The sequence below is a fragment of the Bubalus bubalis genome, chromosome 3 (assembly GCF_019923935.1).
Source record: "Bubalus bubalis isolate 160015118507 breed Murrah chromosome 3, NDDB_SH_1, whole genome shotgun sequence".
Taxonomy (NCBI): Eukaryota; Metazoa; Chordata; class Mammalia; order Artiodactyla; family Bovidae; genus Bubalus; species Bubalus bubalis.
Window position 1 is genome coordinate 38,403,355 of NC_059159.1, and position 21,625 is coordinate 38,424,979.

The 21,625-nt window shown below is 43.4% G+C and overlaps 1 protein-coding gene across 4 annotated transcripts in view; it reads left to right on the plus strand.

Moving 5' to 3' along the window:
- Positions 1–21,625, plus strand: part of ZZEF1 (zinc finger ZZ-type and EF-hand domain containing 1) — a 94,979-nt gene that overhangs the window by 21,587 nt on the left and 51,767 nt on the right. For 2 of the 4 annotated variants that reach the window (XM_025280819.3, XR_003107949.3), the window contains exons 8-19: positions 618–796; positions 2,774–2,872; positions 4,078–4,169; positions 4,544–4,692; positions 9,174–9,285; positions 10,781–10,996; positions 12,660–12,760; positions 13,294–13,463; positions 14,279–14,412; positions 17,837–17,907; positions 18,844–18,958; positions 21,449–21,608. In XM_025280819.3, the coding sequence (XP_025136604.3) occupies positions 618–796; positions 2,774–2,872; positions 4,078–4,169; positions 4,544–4,692; positions 9,174–9,285; positions 10,781–10,996; positions 12,660–12,760; positions 13,294–13,463; positions 14,279–14,412; positions 17,837–17,907; positions 18,844–18,958; positions 21,449–21,608 (1,598 nt within the window). The remainder of the gene's footprint in view (positions 1–617; positions 797–2,773; positions 2,873–4,077; positions 4,170–4,543; positions 4,693–9,173; positions 9,286–10,780; positions 10,997–12,659; positions 12,761–13,293; positions 13,464–14,278; positions 14,413–17,836; positions 17,908–18,843; positions 18,959–21,448; positions 21,609–21,625) is intronic. The other 2 variants (XM_025280820.3, XM_025280822.3) reach the window with 2 other exon arrangements.

Here is a 21,625-nt window from a genome sequence, read left to right on the forward strand (position 1 = left end):
CCTGCTTGCCTCCCTGGGCAGGTCTAACAAGCCTGGTTGTCCATAGACCTGGGAAAGGAGACCCTGATAGCTGATAGAGAAGTCAGTTAGTGTGGGAACACTCAGCTCTGTCACAGTGAGCCCTGAGGACTTTACTGTATTAGAGTACAAATCAGGCCCTGAGACATCTAGACAGTTTTGAAACTTTCAGGGTAATGTGTTTAAGAAACTAGATAAGCGTGACATGGAGTAGACCTAAAATACGTGATTGTTGCTTGAAGGAAAAAGCCCTTAGCTGTCTGGGCAAGCCAGGTCATTACTCAAAGCTTCTTGATAGCAGGCACTTATTGCAACAGCTTATTTATTTTTGGTTTATAAAGTTGGACTTCTTGAAATTGATAGCATTATTTTATACTTACAGATTAAGGTTACAAAGGTGAGGGTTTTATTTCCTATTCCTCCAGACCGATTTAGTTTTTCTTTAGGATATCTTAAGGGTTTTGAAAAAGTGTTTCTGGTAAATGGATGAAGTGTATGGCAGGTTGATTTTGCTTTTGGTGATCAGTTACACAAAGTTTGAACTACCTGAATTTTCTCACGTTTTAAGAAGTGAAATGCTTTCTGCTCTTTGTTTGTAGCTGCCGTTCTACACCAGAGGTGGAGCTGACTCTTCTGGCCTTTGCACTAGCAAGAGGAAGTGTTGCCAAAGTGCTGAGCTCTCTGTGTACTGTCACTGATCACCTGGACACACACTATGATGCCTCATCGCTCATCTCATCCATGGCATCGGTCAGGCAGAACCTGCTCCTTAAATACGGTAAGTGACCTCGGCAAGGTGCACAAAGATGCATGATACCATCACCAACGGGGGACCTTCTGGCATCTTATCTTTTTGAATAGTAGTTTGTGGGCTGGGTCATTGTACTTATACCGTGGTTTCTGGAGGAAAATGTCTTCTTTGACTAAGGTTAATAGGAAGGAGGGAGATGCTGGTTCATTTATGGATGCATTAGCAGAAAAGAAACTTGAGTATCCACTGCACTGCACTCCCAGGGTTTACTGACCTAATGACTGAGGCTTGGTGGCCATTTGAATGCCAGACCTGGCGCAAAGACCCTTGTCTTGGAATGCATCCTCGTGATAGCTGATAGCTGGTTGGAATGACATATATGGGCAGACATACATGCCAGCCACCACTTTCCCTCCTGGGCCCAATGCCAATGCATCTTAGCACGTTTCCACTGATCCAGGTCGGAGCTTCTTAATCCTTCTCAACACAGGAGTCTGTACAGCTACTCTCAGATGACTGCACTTGACACGTGCCATCCTAGCCTCTAGGACTGAAACTTCTATCCACAGAGTACTGCGTTGGACCCCATCCCATCAGAGCACTGTGGTCATTCCTTGTGGTGTTTGCTGTTGTTCAGCTGCTCAGCTGTGCCCGACTCTTTGCGACCCCACACACTGTAGCCTGCCAGGCTCCTCTGTCCGTGGGAGTTCCCAGGCAAGAATACTGGAGTGGGTTCCCATTTCCTTCTCCAGAGATGATATTTGTACTTTTGCCTTAATATTTCCTAATAGTTTACTTTTAATTGTTTAAGTCATCAATAGATATCATGTAAGTCCAGTTACCCCCTCCCCAGTTTTGGGAAGATCATTTCTTTGAAGAGGCTGGGATCCATGGCCAGATAGGAGGGATCTATCTGGAAAATATTCTCCAGAAAAGTTTTCGATTCAGTTTAGCTGTCATTTGGGCAGAGAGCCTAAACGGGGGAGGAATGCCTAGGGGGGCTGTTCATTATTGATAATGTTCTAGTTCCAGTTTGGTTTATAGGTTAATAGGGTTATAGAGTTTTCATTACATTACTAAAACAAAAGAAAATGTTTTTCAGATCATGATAGTAAAAGTTGATCTATATAATTTTGAAAACTTCCAAAATTTGCCTAGAGATAATTTTAAGAAACAAGACGCCAAACCCCGAGACATTATTTATGTATGTTTTATTTTATTAATATATTTTAAATTTATTTTTAGTTGGAGGGTAATTGCTTTACATTGTTGTGTGGCTTTCCGCCATACGACAACATGAATCAGTCATAAGTAAGCCTACATCCCCTCCCTCTTGAGCCTCCCCACTCCGCCCCCCCGCCCCCGGGTGGTCACAGGCAGCCAGCTGGGCCCCTGTGCTGAGCAGCAGCTTCCCACTGGCCGTCTGTCTCACACGGCAGTGTGCGTCTGTCAGTGCTACCCTCCCAGTTTGTCCCACCCTCTCCTTCCCCCGCTGTGTCCGCAAGTCCGTTCTCTGTGTCTGAGTCTGTATTTCTGCCCTGCAGATAGGTTCATCAGTATTATTTTTCTAGATTCCATAAATATGCATTAATATATGATATTTGTTTTTTCATTATTTATATATTTAAATGCAGTTACAATAAACTTAATTATTGACTCCCAAACAGTGTCTTAGGAATTCCTTTCTTCTCCTGCTCAACACACAACTATATTAAGTCTGTGTTATTAATCTGTGTCTTACAATATGCTTTGTTTCTGACTGGTTGTTATTCTAGAGTGATTCTTTTGGATTGACTTATTCTTTGTTTCTTTCAGGAGAGCAGAAAAGGGTTGTATCCCCTTTTATCTGATATTACTTCCTATGTTAGCTTTTAAATGGGTCAGCTTTTAGTTAGCAATCTGGGTGGCCACAGGCTCTCTGTTTCCACTGATGAGCATTCTAGTTTTCATTTTTTCATAGCGCTAGCTTCAGGCTCTCTCGCTTTCTCTCTTTTCTTTGATCAGGGAAACCTCTCCAATTGACTCTTCAGGCCTGTGATGTCAAGGGAAAAGAAGAGAAGTCAGGGCCTGAAAACCTGCTTGCTGAGCCATGGACGAGGGACGGTGAGTGGTGGACCTGCGGGGTTTTAGTGAGTGGAAACGGCCACTAGAGGCCCTGTGGAACCGCACTGTGGTCTTTGAAACTTTCAGGACGTGCAGTCTTCACTGCCCGTGTGCTTCACTTGGCATCAGTGGTTCCTGAACTGTTTGTGTGATTTCTTTACTACAGTGTTGCCATCTGCTATGTGTCAGTCACCTGTAACAACTTAAAAGTACTTGAATGTTCACATTATACAGTAGGGAGGGGACCACTAGGATGTTATACAGGCAGGTCAAAGGAGAACTCATTAATACATGGAGACCAATGAGAATGCTAACATGAATCTACAGATGGCTGCAAAATTGGTCAGTCTTCATAAGGAATAATCAGCTGTGTTCCTATAGACACAATTTTTATTTCTGTGGACAAGAATCATTTGCATTACTGTCATATTGTACAATTTATAGAATTATCAAGTAGCTTAGAGACAATGAAAGGTGGTGAGAACTCAAAAGAGTGGGTTAAATAAACACCTTGGGGAGGCTTCCCAGGTGGCTCAGTGGTAAAGGATCTGCCTGCCAATGCAGGAGACGAGGGTTCAATCTCTGGGTCGGGAAGATCCCCTGGAGGAGGACATGGCAATCCATTCCAGTATTCTTGCCAGGAGAATCCCAAGCACAGAGGAGCCTGGTGGGCTATAGTCCATGGGATCGTAAAGAGTCAGACATGACTGAGGACACATGCAAACACACACATTCTTTTCTTGCCCATTTTGAAGACTCAGAATCTTTCCTGACAGTATTTGAGAAACTAATTCCTCTCTCAGCCTTTAAGTCTGCTTGCCTCTAACAGCCCAGCCAAACATCAGTCGTGGTTTTAGGAATGGTTCAGAAAGATGATTAACTGTCTAGTCTTTTGTCTCTTTGAATTAAAGTCACAATCTTTATCAACTTTTTATTTCTTTATTGTTGCCTCAGAGCAGGGTTGTCTGTATAGTTGAAAAGATTATGCTCTGACGAAGTTATACATGGCCCATTATCTGTTACCTGGTGGTTGATCAGCGGGGTTGCATCTGCCTAGAGAGGAATTCTTTTTCTAATTTTTATGAGAGGACCAGATGGGCTAGATGCCTCTGTCTCAAAGGATATGCCTTGGTTTTGTTGGTCTTAGTTCTTACGGTTATTACAGATGTATCAGTCATCCTAATGTTAATTTTTCTTTTTTGTAGGTTTTCTTACAGAGACTGGAAAAACCAGAGCAAGTACTATTTTTTCTACAGGAACTGAATCTGCCTTCCAAGTTACTCAGATCAGAATTATGGTAATTCTTCTGCTGCCTTCTTTCAGAAATGTTACTACTAGTTTTAAAAATAGGGTTGCATTGCAGAAGTCCATGTCACTGGCTTTTCATTGATTTTAGTGATTTTCTGTGTCAGGCCTGTAGCAGACACAGGGGCACAAAGATGAATAGATTTTAAGCCTGTGAATGGTGTGAGTGTAAGGATCAAAAACGGTGAGGAATCCTTTCTTGGGAAGCAACTTTCTTACTTTTCCAGGATTTCATGTATTTGAGATCTCTCTCTGTTGGTTTCATCTTTGCTTTAAGCTCTTTGAATCTGACCACATTACTTGGGAACAGAATGGCCACACAATTCCAGCCCCTTCAATGTTCTTTACTTAGGCCTCTGTTTCCAGGTTCGACGTGGTGGCATCGGTGCCCAGTGTGGCTTGGTGTTTGCGTACAATTCATCTTCTGATAAATTTCATGCGGAAGAACACTTCAAAAGATTCGAAAAATATGACAAATGGAAGCTTCAGGAGTTCAGGCAATTTGTAAAAAGCAGGTAAGGAACAAAATAAAAATCTTTCTAGTTAATAATATACATTCTCTTACCGGTGACATATGTTTTCTTTATAGAAGAAAAGTTGCTACTAACCCATCTTTAGTAGCCAGGAACATTCATTGCTTTCTGGCAGCATGTGTGAAGACATATATTTTAATTTGTTCATAGACTTTTACTCGGTCCCTTTCGTGACCAGGTATATAGATCTTCAAAATGGCTGGGTAAAGAAAAACACCAATACAGTATACTAACGCATATATATGGAATTTAGAAAGATGGTAACAATAACCCTGTGTATGAGACAGAAAAAGAGACACTGATGTATAGATCAGTCTTATGGACTCTGTGGGAGAGGGAGAGGATGGGGAGATTTGGGAGAATGGCATTGAAACATGTATAATATCATGTATGAAACGAGTTGCCAGTCCAGGTTCCATGCACGATACTGGATGCTTGGGGCTGGTGCACTGGGACGACCCAGAGGGAGGGTATGGGGAGGGAGGAGGGAGGAGGGTTCAGGATGGGGAACACAGGTATACCTGTGGCGGATTCATTTCTATATTTGGCAAAACTAATACAATATTGTAAAGTTTAAAAATAAAATAAAATTAAAAAAAATGGCTGGGTAATGATATCCATGTGAATTGTGGGCAGCCTGAGGTCTTTAGTCTTATCTAGCCCCTGGGAAATGTACCCCAGCCCCAACTTCCTTCTTCCTGTTTTTGTGCTTTTATTGAAAATAATTATTAAGTACCTATGATGTGCTCGGCCTGCTGCTAGGCACCAAAGATGCCTTGCACTAATGAGCAAGTTGGCACAGTCTCTGCTCTACAGAGCCTGCTCAGAAGACAGATGGTAAAGCCTACAGAGTCACTGTGCTGTCCAGGCGAGGTAGGTAGGAGGGATCAGGTGTTCTAGGAGCACAGGGCAGAGCATCTGACCTGATCAGGGAAGGCTTCCTGGAGGAAGTGTTGAATATGGAGGAGTTAAAGTTAATTAACCCCTTGGAGTAGTGGAAGAAGAATGTCCCGAGCAAAGAACAGAACAGAGTTGAGAACTCAGAGGTGGAGTCTGGCCTGCTCAAGGCACTGGCGAGCCATAGCTTGTGGAGGTGTGCGGTGAGGCAGAGAGTGGGGCGAAGTGAAGCTGGAGCGAGGAAAGGGTCAGGTCATTAAAGGCCCTTTGTCTCTGTTTCAGAGTTGAGACTTTATCCTGAAAGCAGTGGGGGCAGGGGAAGGGAGTCGGACGGGATTGTGCTATCCAGGTTTCAGGAAGAATGAGATCGCATGTGTGGTTTGGGCGTACTACTCTGGAGCCTGCTGTGTGAGGCAGGGCTGGAGGAGAGTGAACGGGGGGCAGGGTGCAATGGGTGAAGCTGCTGCTGTCACCTTGGAGGCCAGAGTATGGGTGACGTCACCCAGAGCTGCGACAGGAGCAGGGGAGAGATGTGGACCGACTGCAGACATGCTAGAAGGTAGAACCACCAGGACTTCGTGTGTGTATGTTAGTCTCTCAGTTGTGTCCGACTCTTTGTGACCCCATGGACTGTAGCCCGCCAGGGAAACAGCAGGACCTGGTGAGTGACTAAATGAAGAGCCGGAGAGGGAAGAAAACGTAGGCGTCAGTGAGTCCTGGGTTTTGCCTTGGCAGAGGGGACATTGGTAGTGCCTTTTTCTGAGATAGAACATACTTCAGGGAGTACAGGTTTGTGAGAAGATGATGAGCTCAGTTTTGGCCCTGTGGCTTTGAGGCTGTAGGACACCTCTGAGATGTCCCACAGCTAGTTGGATAAGCAGGTCAGGAGCCTGGAAGAGACTTTGTCTTGAGGGCACAGAGAGCAGAAACATTTCAGCGACGGTTTAAAATGAATTCGAAGACATCATTCTGGAGGAGCATGTATGCTGGGAAGAGCACAGAGAGGTCAACATGCTGAGAGGCACCAGTATTTCAGGGACAACGGACAAAGGGAGGCTGATAAAAGTGGCCAGAGAAGCAGCTGGAAAGCCAATGGAAAGTCGTGGTTAGAGAGGCAGGGAGTAGGCAGCCCTGTCAGATGCCACCCAGGAATTAGTAAGATAAGTCTAGACGCAGTAAGCTAAGTCTGTTGGACTTAGCTGCAGAGGGCATCGGTGACCTCCTGGGCAGTGTTACCTCCCTTAGCACTAGTAGCAAACTCACAGAGCTGAGCCTGAGATTTGCTCTTTTTGCTCCTGTATTTCATAGGTAATGGGGTGCTGGAGATTTTCCTATCACCCAGTACTGTACTTGCCTGGAGAATTCCATGGACAGAGGAGCCTGGTAGGCTAAAGTCCATGGGGTCGTAAAGAGTCAGACACGACTGAGTGACTAACACACAGTACTCTACTCCTGGGCTTTCATGGACTTACGAACCACTGATAATTGTGTCAAATGTGGATTCTGATTCGATGGTTCTGCGTGGGGCCTGAGACCTTCATTTCTAACAAGCTCCCAGGCGACTCTGGTGCTCCCTGACCATGGATCACACATGAAATAGCAAGATTCTAGACAAACTTCCTCTCTCCTCTGGGCTTCCTATGGTGGCATCTCTGACAAATGCTTATTCAGCCTCCCTGGAATGTCCTTAGTGATGGAGCACTCACTGCATCTCAGTGATGAGGACTCGTTTGATTGAAATCTTGTAGCTGTGATCTCAACTCAGTAGTCCTAATTCCAGCCCTCTAAATGAAACATCTCTCTCCCATCATGCATACATGCTTTTTAAAAATGCTTTTCTTTTAAAATAATGATCAGAGATTACACTGTTTTTAAGTAGCTGTGTCCCACTCCTGGCACATATTAATACAGGTCTTTTTCCCTAAACCTGCTGTTAAACAAGATCTTCCACATCTTACATAGGATGATTTTTTTTTTTTTTTAACCTAAATACAGGTTTATTCACTAGTCCCTTGATGATTTTAGCTCCTGGTTCCAGCCTGAGCTACTCTGAAATCCTCATTTACTTGGCCTACATATTACCAGTCCCTCTCCAGTTTGGAGATCAAAATGTTAACGAGACATGCATCTGTCTTTTTGCCCTTTTTATTTCCCTGCCCTCTTATCAGATGTCAGTCAGTACGCTCTGGGACCAGCTTTGGGCTTGCATTACATACTTAAGGGCTATACGTATTCAGCTCTGTTTTTTCCACCCTGCCTATGAATTGATATAGTAAGCAAGGTTGCTTCTACCCCTCTCTGACACCCTGCCAGCTCTTTCTTTATATCTCAGAGATCTTCTTGATGACTCCCAGAGTGAATTAAAAAGTCCTCAAACACTCAATACTTATAAGAGTCATTGACACAATTTTGGGCTTAGATGGAATACCACTGGTTTCAGGCTCAACTATGTCATGAATGTTTCATGCTTAGAATGACTTATGGTCAGAAGAGAATTTTTTTCTCTCTCTGTTATAGAACTTATTCTGGGTCCTTTGTTTTTTTCCTTCCTGTTGTTGTAAATCCCTGTGTTTGTTTATCTTAATCCATACAGAATTATGCATGTGTTGGCTAGCCTGTTAGCTGTAGCACCGACTAAATAAAGTTTTAGGAATGTTACTTGAAAAGACTGCCATTTTCTCCTTCTCAGATATTTTATTCCTAAAAAGGAAGTACCATTCATGTATCCAGTTTTTAAAAAGAAATGGCACACAGTTGTGCTTCTTCAGCTTTTGGGTTGAAATGCTTTCCTGTAAGGAGTTCTTAAGGAATAAGAAAAAATCCTGAGGCCTGTGAAGGCTGAAGTTTCCCTTTTTTGGAGCTCCAGGATCCAAAAGCTCCCCAGCTTTTACCCTTCAGCTGTTGCAAGTATGAACCTCAAGCCAGTCGTGGATATTTTAGCCAGTCCTGGGGAAAGAAAATGAACCTGCCTCTCTTTTGACTCTTTCCAGAAACACATACCAGCTGTTGCGTTGGACTTTATTCCTGAGTAGCTCATCTTAGATACCTTGACTGCAGGTCTCATTCTTCAAATAATCCAGTTATCCAAAGAAGCAAACTTTCTCCTGAATTCTCAGGTCATATTTGGGGCTAATAATAGTTCCCATCATTCAGATGAGGAGGCTGAGAAGTGGGGAGGAAGTTACCACCACCTCCCTTGTATACTTAGGCACCAAGTGGCACACCCCAGCCTGTTGTTAACAGACAGGCCATCTAAACAAGTTAAATGCCATGTAAAGTGAAAGTGAAGTGAAAGTCGCTCAGTCATGTCCGACTCTTTGTGACCCCGTGGACTGTACAGTCCATGGAATTCTCCAGGCCAGAATACTGGAGTGTGTAGCCTTTCCCTTCTCCAGGGGATCTTCCCAACCCAGGGATCAAACCCAGGTCTCCCGCACTACAGGCAGATTCTTTACCAGCTGAGCCACAAGGGAAGCCCAAATGCCATGTAAGTGGTGCCTTATTTGTTAGACTCTTGAGAAGCTGAGAAACAGGAGAATGTTTTATGAGTACCTTTGTGTTTACAGGATCGGTTGCTCATCTGATATCCTTGGTGAAGATGATCCCATTGGCTGGTTTGAGCTGGAAGAAGAGTGGGATGAAGCAGATGTCAAGTTGCAGCAGTGCAGAGTTGCCAAAGTAAGCATCAGTGAATTGTGGCCTTCACGTACCTCCCCAGTCCTCCCCTCCTTTTGTCTGTTTGTTGTTTTTTTTTTCCTTTAGATATTTATCCATTTGGCTGGGCCAGGTCTTAGTTGCAGCATGCAGGATCTTTGAGTTGTGGCATGTAGGATCTAGTTCCCTGACTAGGGATTGAACCTGTGCCCCCTGCATTGAGAGCACAGAGTCTTAGCCACTGGATCACCAGGAAGTCCCATTCCCTCTTTTTGTCTTATAAGTGTTTATTGAGTGGTCATTGTGTGCCAGACTTATGCCAGCACAGGTACCCTGGAGGTGAATCAGACATGATCGTGACCCTCAAGGGCTTCAGAGTCTAGTGGGAGACACAGACATATGAGACACTGTGATTGGGCTGATCAAGAGACATACAGGGTGTTGTAGCCCAGAGGAAAATATTTACCCAGTCTGGAATTCACCAGGGAAGGCTTCCCAAGAAAGTTGGTGTGATGCCAAGTGTTGAAAGTTGATTAAGCTGCCTTCTTTAGCCAGGCTGAGAGGTATGGAGAAGGGCATCTCAGGCTGAGAGAACAGTTAAGTCCACAGGCATAAGTGTAAGAGAGATGTCTTCCTGTAGCTGTGAAAGAAACAGTGATTATCTGACTACTTAATTGTAACCTCCATTATAAATCTTAGTAAGAAGCTCAAATAAAAGAAATAACTATCTTTAGGATTTATATATTGTAGCTGCTCAGTGAATATTTATGCAACTGAGTAGTGGATTGTGAAAGGTCCTCAACAAAGGAACTTTCACTACAATAAGCAGAGAGTGTGCATAGAAGTTGGGCTTTGAAAATGACTTTAGCTTTGCAAAGACAAGGCTGTGTCCTAGGCTCCCAGCACATAGGTTACATGTAATTGGAGGGTTTTGAGATGATCCGTTAGAGCAGTCATTGACTGTTTTCAATATATAGCTGTTTTCTGTTTCAGAATGACTGTGCTGGGACTTCTTTGGTGGTCCAGTGGTTAAGACTTCGCCTTCCAATGCAGGGTTTGTGGGTTCAGTCCCTGGTTAGGGAGCTAAGATGCCACGATGCCTCTTGGCTAAGAAAAAAACAAAAACAGAAGCAGTATTATAACAGTTCAATAAAGACTTTAAAAATGGCCCACATTTAAAAAAGAGAAAACTTCAAACAAGAAACCAAAATGACTGTGCCACAGAGCAGACATCTTTCCCTTATTTATCCTGTCTTATCCTGTTTTTGCCTTGAAGAGGAAGTAATGCCATTTCTCATATTGTGATCTTTCCCAGAACCTGACTCCAGCATTTGTATTGTCTCTTTCCTATTTGCTGTAGATTCTAGACTTATACTTTGTGTCTCCAGGGCTAGGCGTCGTGGGACCTCATTAATCATGAAAGTCACAGGGAGACCTGCCCAGAATGACCTTCACCTCCCTTTCATCAGTACCTGGAGCTTCTGAGTCCTTCTCATCACGTCTGTCTTGTTCTTTCCAGTATTTGATGGTGAAGTTCCTCTGCACCCGCCAGGAGTCGGCAGAGCGCTTGGGAGTACAAGGCTTGAGCATCAGTGGGTACCTCCGGCCTGCGAGAGCAGAAGCCGAACAGAGCATCGTCTGTGCTCACTGCAGAAAGGGCATGGAGGAGAGTGTCTGCGGGGCCACACTGCTCCTCAAGACCCTTCAGTTCATCCAGCAGCTCGCCCACGACCTGGTAGCGTTTACTCAGTTGTTAAACCTCATTCCTTTGGGAAAAGTAAATGATGTGTTTGGGGGAAGGAACACCATCCCATGAAACCTGGCCCTGCTGAGGCCTTCAGTTTGAATGAGGATGGCAGGGGTCACTGCTGTGATGATGTTGGGAATTCAAGGGGAGTGCGGTATGGGGCATTGATGGCGTCAGTAAGTGGAAGACGAAGTGGCCTGTGATCACCTTGAGGTTTCCTGGAATAGACCTGCACAGAGATCTTAAAGATGACCAGCTGTGGTTGCCAGGGATCACTGGGGAGCCAAAGCACATTTATGGGATTTATGTCTTCTATAAGTCCTAGAAGTACTCCAGAAGTGTAGGTGAGTTCTGTCTCTTTATTTGAACTCCTGAAATAATAACAGGATTTTTTAAAAGTTGAAATATAGTTGACTTATAGTATTAGCTTTAGGTGTACAACATAGTAATTCGATATTTTTATAGATTACACTCCATGCAAAGTTATTACAAAACATTGGCTATATTCCCTGATATGCATTATACTCTTATAACTTAAAATTGATGTTATACCTGATAGTTTGTACCTCTTAATCCCCTTCACCTGTTTTGCCCTTCCTCCCACTCCTCTTCTTGCTGGTAACTCGTTTCGTTCTATGTATCTGGGAATCTGTTATTATATTTGTTTGTTTCATTTTTAGATTCCACATATAAATGAAAGCTTACAGTATTTGTCTTTTTCTGTCTGACTTACTTCACTAGAGTAATACACTCCAGGTCCATCCATGTTGTTACAAATGGCAAAATTTCATTCTATTTATGGCTGATTAATATTCCATTGTGTATGTATATGTATGTCAGATCTTCTTGATATGTTCATCTGTTGACAGACAATTAGGTTGGATCCACATCTTGGCTATTGTCAGTAATGCTGCTGTGAACGTTGTGTTTTCGATACCGACTTTTACAGTCACTGATAAAAGCACAGTGGCAGCCCACTCAAAGATAAGCACTCAAAGATAAGCACAGTGGCAGCCCCTCCAAGACGTTTGCAGTTGCCACCATAGAGAATGTGGCTTACGTCTCAGGACTCTGATAGAGCCCTCTCGTGTGTGGGATGCAAGTGTCTATTCTTCACCTTCATTCTGCTTCATGGCACATTCAGAGACTGATAACTCAGTTTGTATGTGCATTGTTTGGTCTTTGGAGCTCTCCTGTCACAGCAGAAAACAGCAGATGAGAGAGAGGCGCTTAGATGTAACAAGAGCGTTTACAGCAGGATTGATCTTTCAGCCTGTGTTCAGGGAAGGATCAAAACAAGCTGCAATACGATCCTGGACAGTAGTCATCACCAAGTAAAGGTTCCCTCATGTCCCAGGTGTCGTATCTGTGATGTCAGGGAGCTTTCACAGGGGGGTGTGTGTGTATGTTACATGTATATATACACTCACATGCATGTGTACACACACACACACACACACATATTTTATAAAGTTTCACACCCAAAAGTAGTTGTCCACAGATTGTCACTTAAAGGTCACATCAGTTAATGTTGGGATTTTCATACGAGGAGCTACCTTACCCCTTAATAATGAGAAGTAAATGAGCCGTTAGGATATTTCTCCAAATGCATTTTTCCGTTTTATTTTTTCTGGTCTTAATTATTTTTTAGGTACAGCAGAAGGAAAGTGGCTTAAAATACAAATCTTTTCTGGACTTTGCGGGTCTTGACTTGCAGATCTTCTGGAATTTTTACAGTAAATTAAAGCAAAAGTAAGTCAGAATCTATTACAAGATGATAGTCATGTGGAGCTACCGTAGTGGCTCAGATGATAAAGATGATAGTCCTATAAACACAACTGAAAACTCTGAGTTTTGCTATTCTAAATGAACAGTTGGGTTTTTTTTTTACCCCCCAGGATTTTTTACTTCCTACTAGTTTATCTTGTTCTGATTTGAGAAATTTGGTTATTGTTGAAAATAATATCTTACATTTCTGTAAAATACTTTATTTGGGCAGTGTTTTTGCAAGCATTTTGCCCTTTATATTACATTGTAATGAGAGCCAGGTCAAGTATTATAGTGTCCACATGTTTACTGCTGATGAAACAGAGTCAGAAATGCATTTCTTTGCCACAGAGTAGGCAGTCAGACAAGGTCTGTTTCTTCAGACTCCATACCTCGTGCACTGTTCTTTCCTACTGAGCCTGATGCCTAGTGGGGAGAGTCCTTCGTAGATAGCTGTGGGACTGCGAGGGAAAAGCAGCTGGCCCTTTTGCTCTCTGATGGTCTTTGTCTTTCCGTAGCCCCAGGGAAGAGTGCATCTGTGCCCAAACTCTGCTTCTGCAGCTCCTCCAGAGCTGCTTCTCGGTGCTGCAAGGAGATGCTCCTGCCGCCGCTGAGGACGCCAAGGCTCCAAGCCCGCGCCCTAGGCCAGTGGAGGCTGCCAAGGAGCTCTACGCGCACCTGTGCAGTGGTAGGATTGGGGTTCCTCTTCACTGTGACCCTGTTCTGGTGGCCTGCAGGGCCTCTCGCTGTAAAGAACCGGGGGTTCTTTGACTGTGCAAACCCAGTAAAAGGTTTATGTCTTTGGAAAATGAGTTTCCTCAATCTTCTTTGAATCATTGTTTGGAGTTCAGAATTTAATCCTCCTCAATGCCTTCCTCCTGGTTTCTGACATATAGTTGTGTTATACTGAGAGTAATTATTACCATACTCTCCAGTCTTTTTGCCTTTTCATACTGTTCATGGGGTTCTCCAGGCAAGAACACTGGAGTTGTTTCCATTTCCTTCTCCAGTGGAGAATGAGTTGGTTAGATAGTGTCACAGACTCAATGGACATGAATTTGAGCAAACTCCAAGAGATAGTGGAGGACAGAGGAGTCTGCGTGCTACAGTCCATGGGGTTGCAAAGAGTCGGACATGACTTAGTAACTGAATAACAACAACATTCAGTCTTTACTTCAGCTAAGACACAGGGATAATAAGGCTGATAGATTGAAGGGGGGACATGGTAATGTTGATTGAGAATAAGACATGTGATTATCTGAAGTTATTTTTAAGGCTTTGCAAGTTGTGTCTCAAAAGAACAGAGAAATAATGAAAGAAAAGCTGGAACATAGAGTCTTTATTTTTGTTAAATGTAAACAACAAAAAAATAATTTCTTTACACTGCCTAGTTTGTGCAGAGGTATTTCTTTGTTCTGGTAGTGAGTTTATGGGCTAAAGCAAATATATATATTGTAAGTGAATAGATGGGCTATATTAAAGCTGATTGTTCATTTTTATCAGTGGTGGATAGGTTGGATGGAGACTCTGTGCCCATGGAAATACTAAAACAAGAAGTCAGGAATACCCTTCTCAATGGGGCTGCCATCTTCTTTCCTGATCGACTGACCCGGCGGAATCATCTCTTCACCATGATGGTAATTATTTATGTTAAAAGTGGAGATTCCACTCTTGACCTATCTTGGCATGAAACTTAGTAGTTTTCATTTTCTCTGATAGCCTCTCGGTTTCCGTTTCCCACAGGTGTATTTGATACTTGCTGTATGCAGAGTTTTGTTGGGACACAGGTATCTAAGACATAGCACCATACTCAAGATGGGGATGACAGATAATCCCAACCTCCATTTCAGAACCTGTTGGATCACAAGGGGAGGGTTTAGTCTCCTTCATCTTTATGACATGCCTACAACCAAATGTTCTTTTTAACAGTTTAACTTTTTATTATGGGAAAATCTAAATATAGAACTAGACTAAATAATACATATCAGTCCCTCCAGCCCCTCAAATGTACTCATCACCTAGATTCAGTAATTACAAACTCACCATTACATACCTCACATACTCCTCCCCCCACACCATTATTATATCAGAATAAATCCCGGACTTATTCATTAATATTTCAGTTTATATCTATAAAGAAAATACAATTAAGTTTTAATCCTCAGCTGCATCCTCTCACCCAAAATCATGATTGAGTTGGAGTTATCCTAGGAATGAAAGGATGGTTTAACATTAGAAAATCAGTCAATGAAATCAGAGAGGAAAAAAATCATATTGACAACTACAGAAGATACTTTAATAGGACTTAATTTGGATGATGACTAAATCAACAAAACCTGTACAAACTCCCCTAATCTGGTGGAGGGCATGTATCTAAAACTACAGAAATCAATGTACTGGTCTTTGGATCACTGACTCATCCCTTTCAAAATGAGCTATAAGCCAAGGGTGCTTACTGTCACTGCTTCTCTTGATATAGTATTAGGAGGCCTAGCCACTGCTGTAGGACAAGGAAAAGAAATTTAAAAAATAACAGAAAGAATAAAACATACAATCATTATTAGTCTGTTTAGACAAGCAACTAAATAGAATTACTGAGAAGAGCTGATGAAGCAAACGAGATGCAGCATTTTAAAAAGGCATTTCTATATGTAACAGCTACTTAGCACATGCAATAGAAGTGCCCTGTCAGATGCATAAAGCCCTACAGAAACAAAAAAGGGAGTAAAAGAAGCATAAAATGTCGTCCCTGTTGCCAAATGACTGCAGTACAGCTGGGGACACTGCTGCAAGGAAGAACTGACCCCAAGTTGCAATAGGCATTTTAGAGGGGAATTCTGTTAAGTAGTTGAGGAAGGTTTCAGAGAGGAGAGAGGATCTTTGGTTGGTTTCAGCTGTCTATAAAACGTACATATCAGCTTGAGGGATCAGGGTTTTTTTTTTCCCTTCCAGTTTTATTGAGATATAATTGACGTACAGCATTGTATAAGTTTAAGATATAGAGCATAAAGATTTGACTTACATATGTCATGAAATAATTATCGCAATAAGTTGAATCAACATCTATCATCTCATATAGATACAAGATCAAGGAAATAGAAAAAAAGTTTTTCTCCTTGTGATGAGAACTCCTAGGATTTACTCTCTTGTCCACTTTCATATGTAACACACAACAGTGTTGATCACATTTGTCATATTGTACTCTACACCCCCAGTACTTATCTATGTTATAGCTGAAAGTTCATACCATTTGACTACTTTCATCGAGTTCTCCCCATCCCTGCCTCCAGCCTCTTTTTCTATGAGTCTCTTTGTTTTTGAAGTATAATCAGCCTACAACACTACATTATTTCCTGTTATACAACATAGTGATTCAGTATCTCTATACATTTCAAAATGATCACCATGCTGTCTGTGACTTGTCACCATATGAGAATATTATTTAGTTATTGACTGTATTCCCCACACTGCTTTTCATACCTGTGACTAATTTGCAGCTGGAAGTCTGTAGTCTTAATCTCTATTATGTATTTCTTTCCTCCTTCCACCCCTCTCAGCTCTGGGAACCACTGGTTTGCTTTTTGTATCTATAACTTTGTTTCTGTTTCATTATGTTTGTTCATTTGTTTTTTGTTTTTTTTTTTTTTTAGATTCCACATATAAGTGAAATCGTACAATATTTGTCTTTCTCTGTTTGACTCGTTTCACTTAGCATAATACCCTCTAGGTTCATCCATGTTATCACAAATGCAAGATTTTATGGCTAATATTCATACATACATATATGTATGTTGTATGTATGTATATGTATGTATATTTCACATCTTCTTTATCTGATCATTGATGGGCACTTAGGTTGCTTACATATCTCAGCTTTTGTGAATAATGCTGCAATGAATATTGGGGTGCATATATCTTTTCTCATTAGTGTTTTTGTTTTCTCTGGATAAATACTGAGGAGTAGAATTACTGGATCATGTGGTAGTTCTGTTTTTAATTTTATGAGAACTTTCAAAAGCTGTTACTATTTTCCATAATGGCTGCACCAGTTATATTCCTACCAATAATGCATGAGGGTTCCCTTTGAATCAGTTTTCACTTTGTGAGTGTAACAGCTGACAGCATCAGCTGACATGACCCATTGGATTGCGGGCGAGTCTCTGTCCTACTTGTTTGCTGGAAGCATTTACCAGGCAGCTGAGCAATTTTTTTTTTTTTTTTTTGCTAGCCTGAGTCCCACACAGAAAAACAGAAAGAGGATATGCGACCTTTTGAATGAGATTGTTGTCTGTTAGTAGAGCAGCTCATTAACTTTTCCTTTGTCCATCTATCTTAAGGACTGTATTTTTTCCCTATTCTCATGCAGATGAATTAAACTGCTATCCTTTGTGACCATATCTTCTCTCTCCCACCCTCTAATGCCAGGCAGGGCCTTGGGTCTTAAATTCTCTGGAAATCACCCCCACCCTCACCCCCACCCCCACCCCACCCCCACCCCACCCCCACCCCACCACAACCCCCCCCCCCCATGCCTTGGTAGCAGTAAATGTTCAATACATTTATTGAATTAAGAAGAGAAAAAAAACCCTGCAAAGTAACCCATAGCCTCATCAGGGGGTGTGATTTCTGCAACTGTCACCATTGGCTATTTGGACTTATACAGAGAAAGCTTAGATCCTGTTTTTAAAAAAAATAGGAAGCTCATAAAAAATGCTCTCCATCTCTGACCCCTCTTCTCAGGATGGCATGCCCAGTGATGAAAGTATACATCTTTTGGAAGTCACCTTCCTAAACATTTGCATAAGGTTTTCCTACAGGAAAGCTTCAGCATGTCAGCTTCAGCAGTGAACAGAAGTAAGCCTGCCTGCTCTCTTCTATTTAGGCAGGGAGCTCTGCTCCCTCTTAGCGCTAGGCCAGGTCTCAGTCCGGCCCATGAGGTGGTCTGCCGACCCCAGTGTTCATCGTGTTTGGGGACAGTGGGCCATAGTATTTTGTTCTGCTCAAGTGCTCTGCAACATCCATGGAGTAGCTTTCCTGAATGTGCAGTTTCTTGTTTTCTAGAAGAATGTCACCGAGCAGGAACACAAGCAGTCCATGCAGCTCACTTTCCGCTCACTCTGCACGTATTTTAGGTAAGTTTCTAATTCTTCTCTTGTCCGATACTGCAGATCTTCACAAGGTTGTTTTCCTGAGCTCTCCTTCCTTTCAGGTGCTTTTGGAGTAACCACGTACTTCCGTCACTCAGCCAGGTTTCTAGAGTGAGGTATCCCTGGCCTTTGCCGTGACTAAAATAGTGGTAGAATGATAGTCTTGTCAAGAGCTTGCTCCAGTCCCAGTCACTGTAAGACGGTTTAGAGTGGAGCTCATTGGGAGTCTCCTTGAACACTTCAGTTTCTACGTAATTTTTGAAGACAAAAATGGAAACCGCAGGAGTTTGGGCTAAAAACCCAACTACGTGAAAGCCCAGCTGCAGAGGCACAGAGCGGTAGTTCAGCAAACAACGTGCTGGGAGCCGTGACGTGGGGACTGCCCCCTGCTCTGACTACCAGAGGAGCTTATGGGCCTGTAGGTTGCATTATTGGAGGTATAAAGTCTTGAAGGAGGGAGGGGATTAAAGCCTGAGCTGTCTGCAGGTAGACTGTGCCTTGTATGGACACCAGGCTTAGAGAAGTCTATGAGATGTCTTCAGAATCAAGTATCAAGAATGATGAAAGGACCTGAGGCTCATGTGAAGAGCCTTGCGATGCAGGGAATATTTAGCCTGGATTATCAAATTAGCAGTCATGAAATTAGGTGTATTTCCTGTTGGTTGCCAAGGTGATTTATTCATCATATTTATTCCCTGGCATCTTTTCTAAGGACGCGAAGATTTATGGGCCTGTGCTTACATAAGGACTTATGGATGGACAGTGGCACAGACCCCACTGGAACACTGACCCTTTTCTGACTCAAACCCTTCACATGCCATAGAACTGACACTGAAAACTTGCTGGGTTCTCTTTCGAGATAGAAAGCATGAAAATCCCCTTCCTGACACAAGGTGTCATGACTGCTTTGTGTCCTTCCAGTGATAAGGATCCGGGCGGCCTTCTGCTGTTACCTGAGAAAGGCGACCTGGCTGACATGGACATCAGCGAAGTGCTAGCGGTCATGAACACCCTGCTGTCTGTTGCCGCTCGAGAGGTAACCAGTGCCGCTCCATTTCCTTGGCTTCTTTAGGAGACAGGGAGGAGCAGTCATGGCTCCTTCCGCTTTAGCCCTCATTTTTGGCGTGACTGTAACTCCATGCCTGTGAGCACAGAGCTTCCCTGCCTGCCTTTGCTCCAAGTCAAGTAAGGGGACGTTTTGCCCCAAACAAGTGAGGGGACGCTTCCCTGCCTCGTGATAGTCGGCCAGCAGTAAATACCCGAACGTGCCCATGAAGACTGCCTTTGAAGAAGAGGAATGGGTACTTACCGATGCCCTGGTGTCAGTCAGTGAACCCAGCACTGAGTCATGTATTTGTGTTGTGAATTCTGTGGGAAATCACTTACAACTGTTTTTAAAATTTATGATTACTTTGCAAATCTGCAGGCTGATCAAATCTGAAAGGATGATCTCTTTTCTGTGCTAATGATTTTTAAAATACTTTTTTCCTTTTTTTTTTCAGCATGAAGGGGGAAAGCTTGAGAAAGGCTTTTTGGAGGAGGTGGTACTGGAGCTCCTCATGAGCCCACTAGTAGCGTCTGACCAGGCAGAGAGGGAGGGGTGTTCTTGCTAGAACAGCATGTGTAACCGGTGACAAGATGGGGAGAAGCCGGAATTTGAAGAGGAGAGTGATAACAGCTAGACTTTGAGCATGTTGGGTTTCTGGTCTGGCAGGACTTCATGTGACAAAGTCTGGTTGAACACGTGAGCTGAGTCAGTGCTGGGAGTGGACATTTGCCATCAGTAACCAACCAGGGCTGGCTGAAGCCGTGAATGTCGGTGTCCTCTCATCACCTGTAGGCATCTGCGTAGATAGGGTGGCCGGGAGAGTAAGAAGGCCTGGCAGGAAGAAATTCAGGAGGGATAGAAGCAGAGCGAGGAGGGAGTTTAAGAAGGACCGTAGTCAGCAGAGCCCTCAGGACTTAGGTCAAACGGGGAGGCTTTCTCTGGGCAGTGACCAATGCCTTTGAAGAATGGTAATAGAGAGTGGTGGGGCCCGAAAGGGTAGAATGACAGGGAGGGGAAAGGCAAGGGCAGCAGGTGTGAGCAACTCTTTCAAATGGAATACATGTACCAAAAAAATGTATGTTGATGGGCAATTTAAAGAAATGGCTATTTTAAGAACCAGAATGTTCCCAGTATTTTTGAAGTCCGTTCTCACCCGCTGTGCTCTTCCATGGTTCCCCTTCCTTCTTCCTCACCAGAGGGAACCACCATTCTGAAGTTTATAGTCATCATACCCTTGTTTTCGTTTCCAGTTATCCCTACATAGCAGGCCCGTTCCGCCTGGTTTGGGCTTTAATGGAATCATATGGTGTACAGTCTTCTGGGACGAGCTTTTCTCCACTCAGCGTTTTTGAGAGTCATCCATGTTGATGTGTGTGCTACAGTTCACCCTCCTCCCCCACCCTTCACTGGTTCACAATATTCCCTTTATGCATCTGCTACAATTTATTTATCCACTTTATTTTGGAGGGATAGTTGGGTTGTTTCCAGTTTGGGGCATTTACATGGAAATTTTATGCTTTGTAGATATAAGAATTTATCTCTAGAGGTTAGGTGATTCTCCAGAGAAACTGGAGAATTAAGATGATGGTTAGAGAGCCATAGGGGGATAAAGAATTGTTTTGTAAAACGGGTGTTTTGTTTTAGTTTGCAGTGGTGTGTAGCCGGTTGACAGTGTTGTAATAGTTTCACGTGTGCTGAGTCACTGTAGTCATGTCCGGCTCTTTGTGACCATACGGTCTGTGGCCCACCAGGCTCCTCTGTCCATGGGATTTTCCAGGCAACAATACTGGAGTGGGTTGCCATTTTCTCCTCCAGGGGATCTTCCTGACCCAGAGATCAAACCCATGTCTCATACGTGTCCTGCATTGGCAGGCGGGTTCTTTACCACTAGCACCACTTGGGAATAGTTTCACACGAACAGCAAAAGGACTCAGCCATACATATGCATGTGTCCATTCTCCCCTAAACTCCCCTCTCATCCAGGCTGCCACATAACATGAGCAAAGTTCCATGTGCTATATATAGTAGGTCCTTGTTGGTTATCTGTTTTAAATATAGCAATGTGTCCATGGCCATCTAAAATGCCAGAGATTTGATTGAAGGCTCAGAGGAAGGAGCCAGAGAAAAAAGGAATTTTTGAAGATGAGAGAGAGGAGGAGAGACAGACAGAGAAACAGAGAGAGAGAGAGAGAGAGAGAGAGAGAAGGGGAGATAACTAGGGTGCAGGGCTCCTAAGGGGCAGCAGGGGATGGCCCACAGAGTCGAAACCATCTGTAAAGGTTCTGAAAAGCCGGAGGGCAAGAGAGGAGTTTTCATACTACCATCTTTCTCAGTCTCTTTGGGGTTGAAAGCTGTCTCATAACTATTCCCCACTTGCCTAAATCTCTTCACTTCTGACAGCTGCTCTCTTAGAGAACGCCCTAGCTGTGTTCTGCAAGTGACCTTGTAAACGCTCTCCATTTGTCTCCTCTTGTGCAGTGTGAGCTGTTGATGGTTGATGGAGCTCAAAGGGAGGTGGGCTGTGTGCTCTCCTCCCTGTTCTGGTCTGTCCAAGGGAGCCTGCTCTCCTGGTGCTACCTGCAGCTGAAGAGCACTGACCCTGGAGCCAAGGACCTTGCCGCCGACCTCACTGACAGATGTAAGTGTCAGTACCGA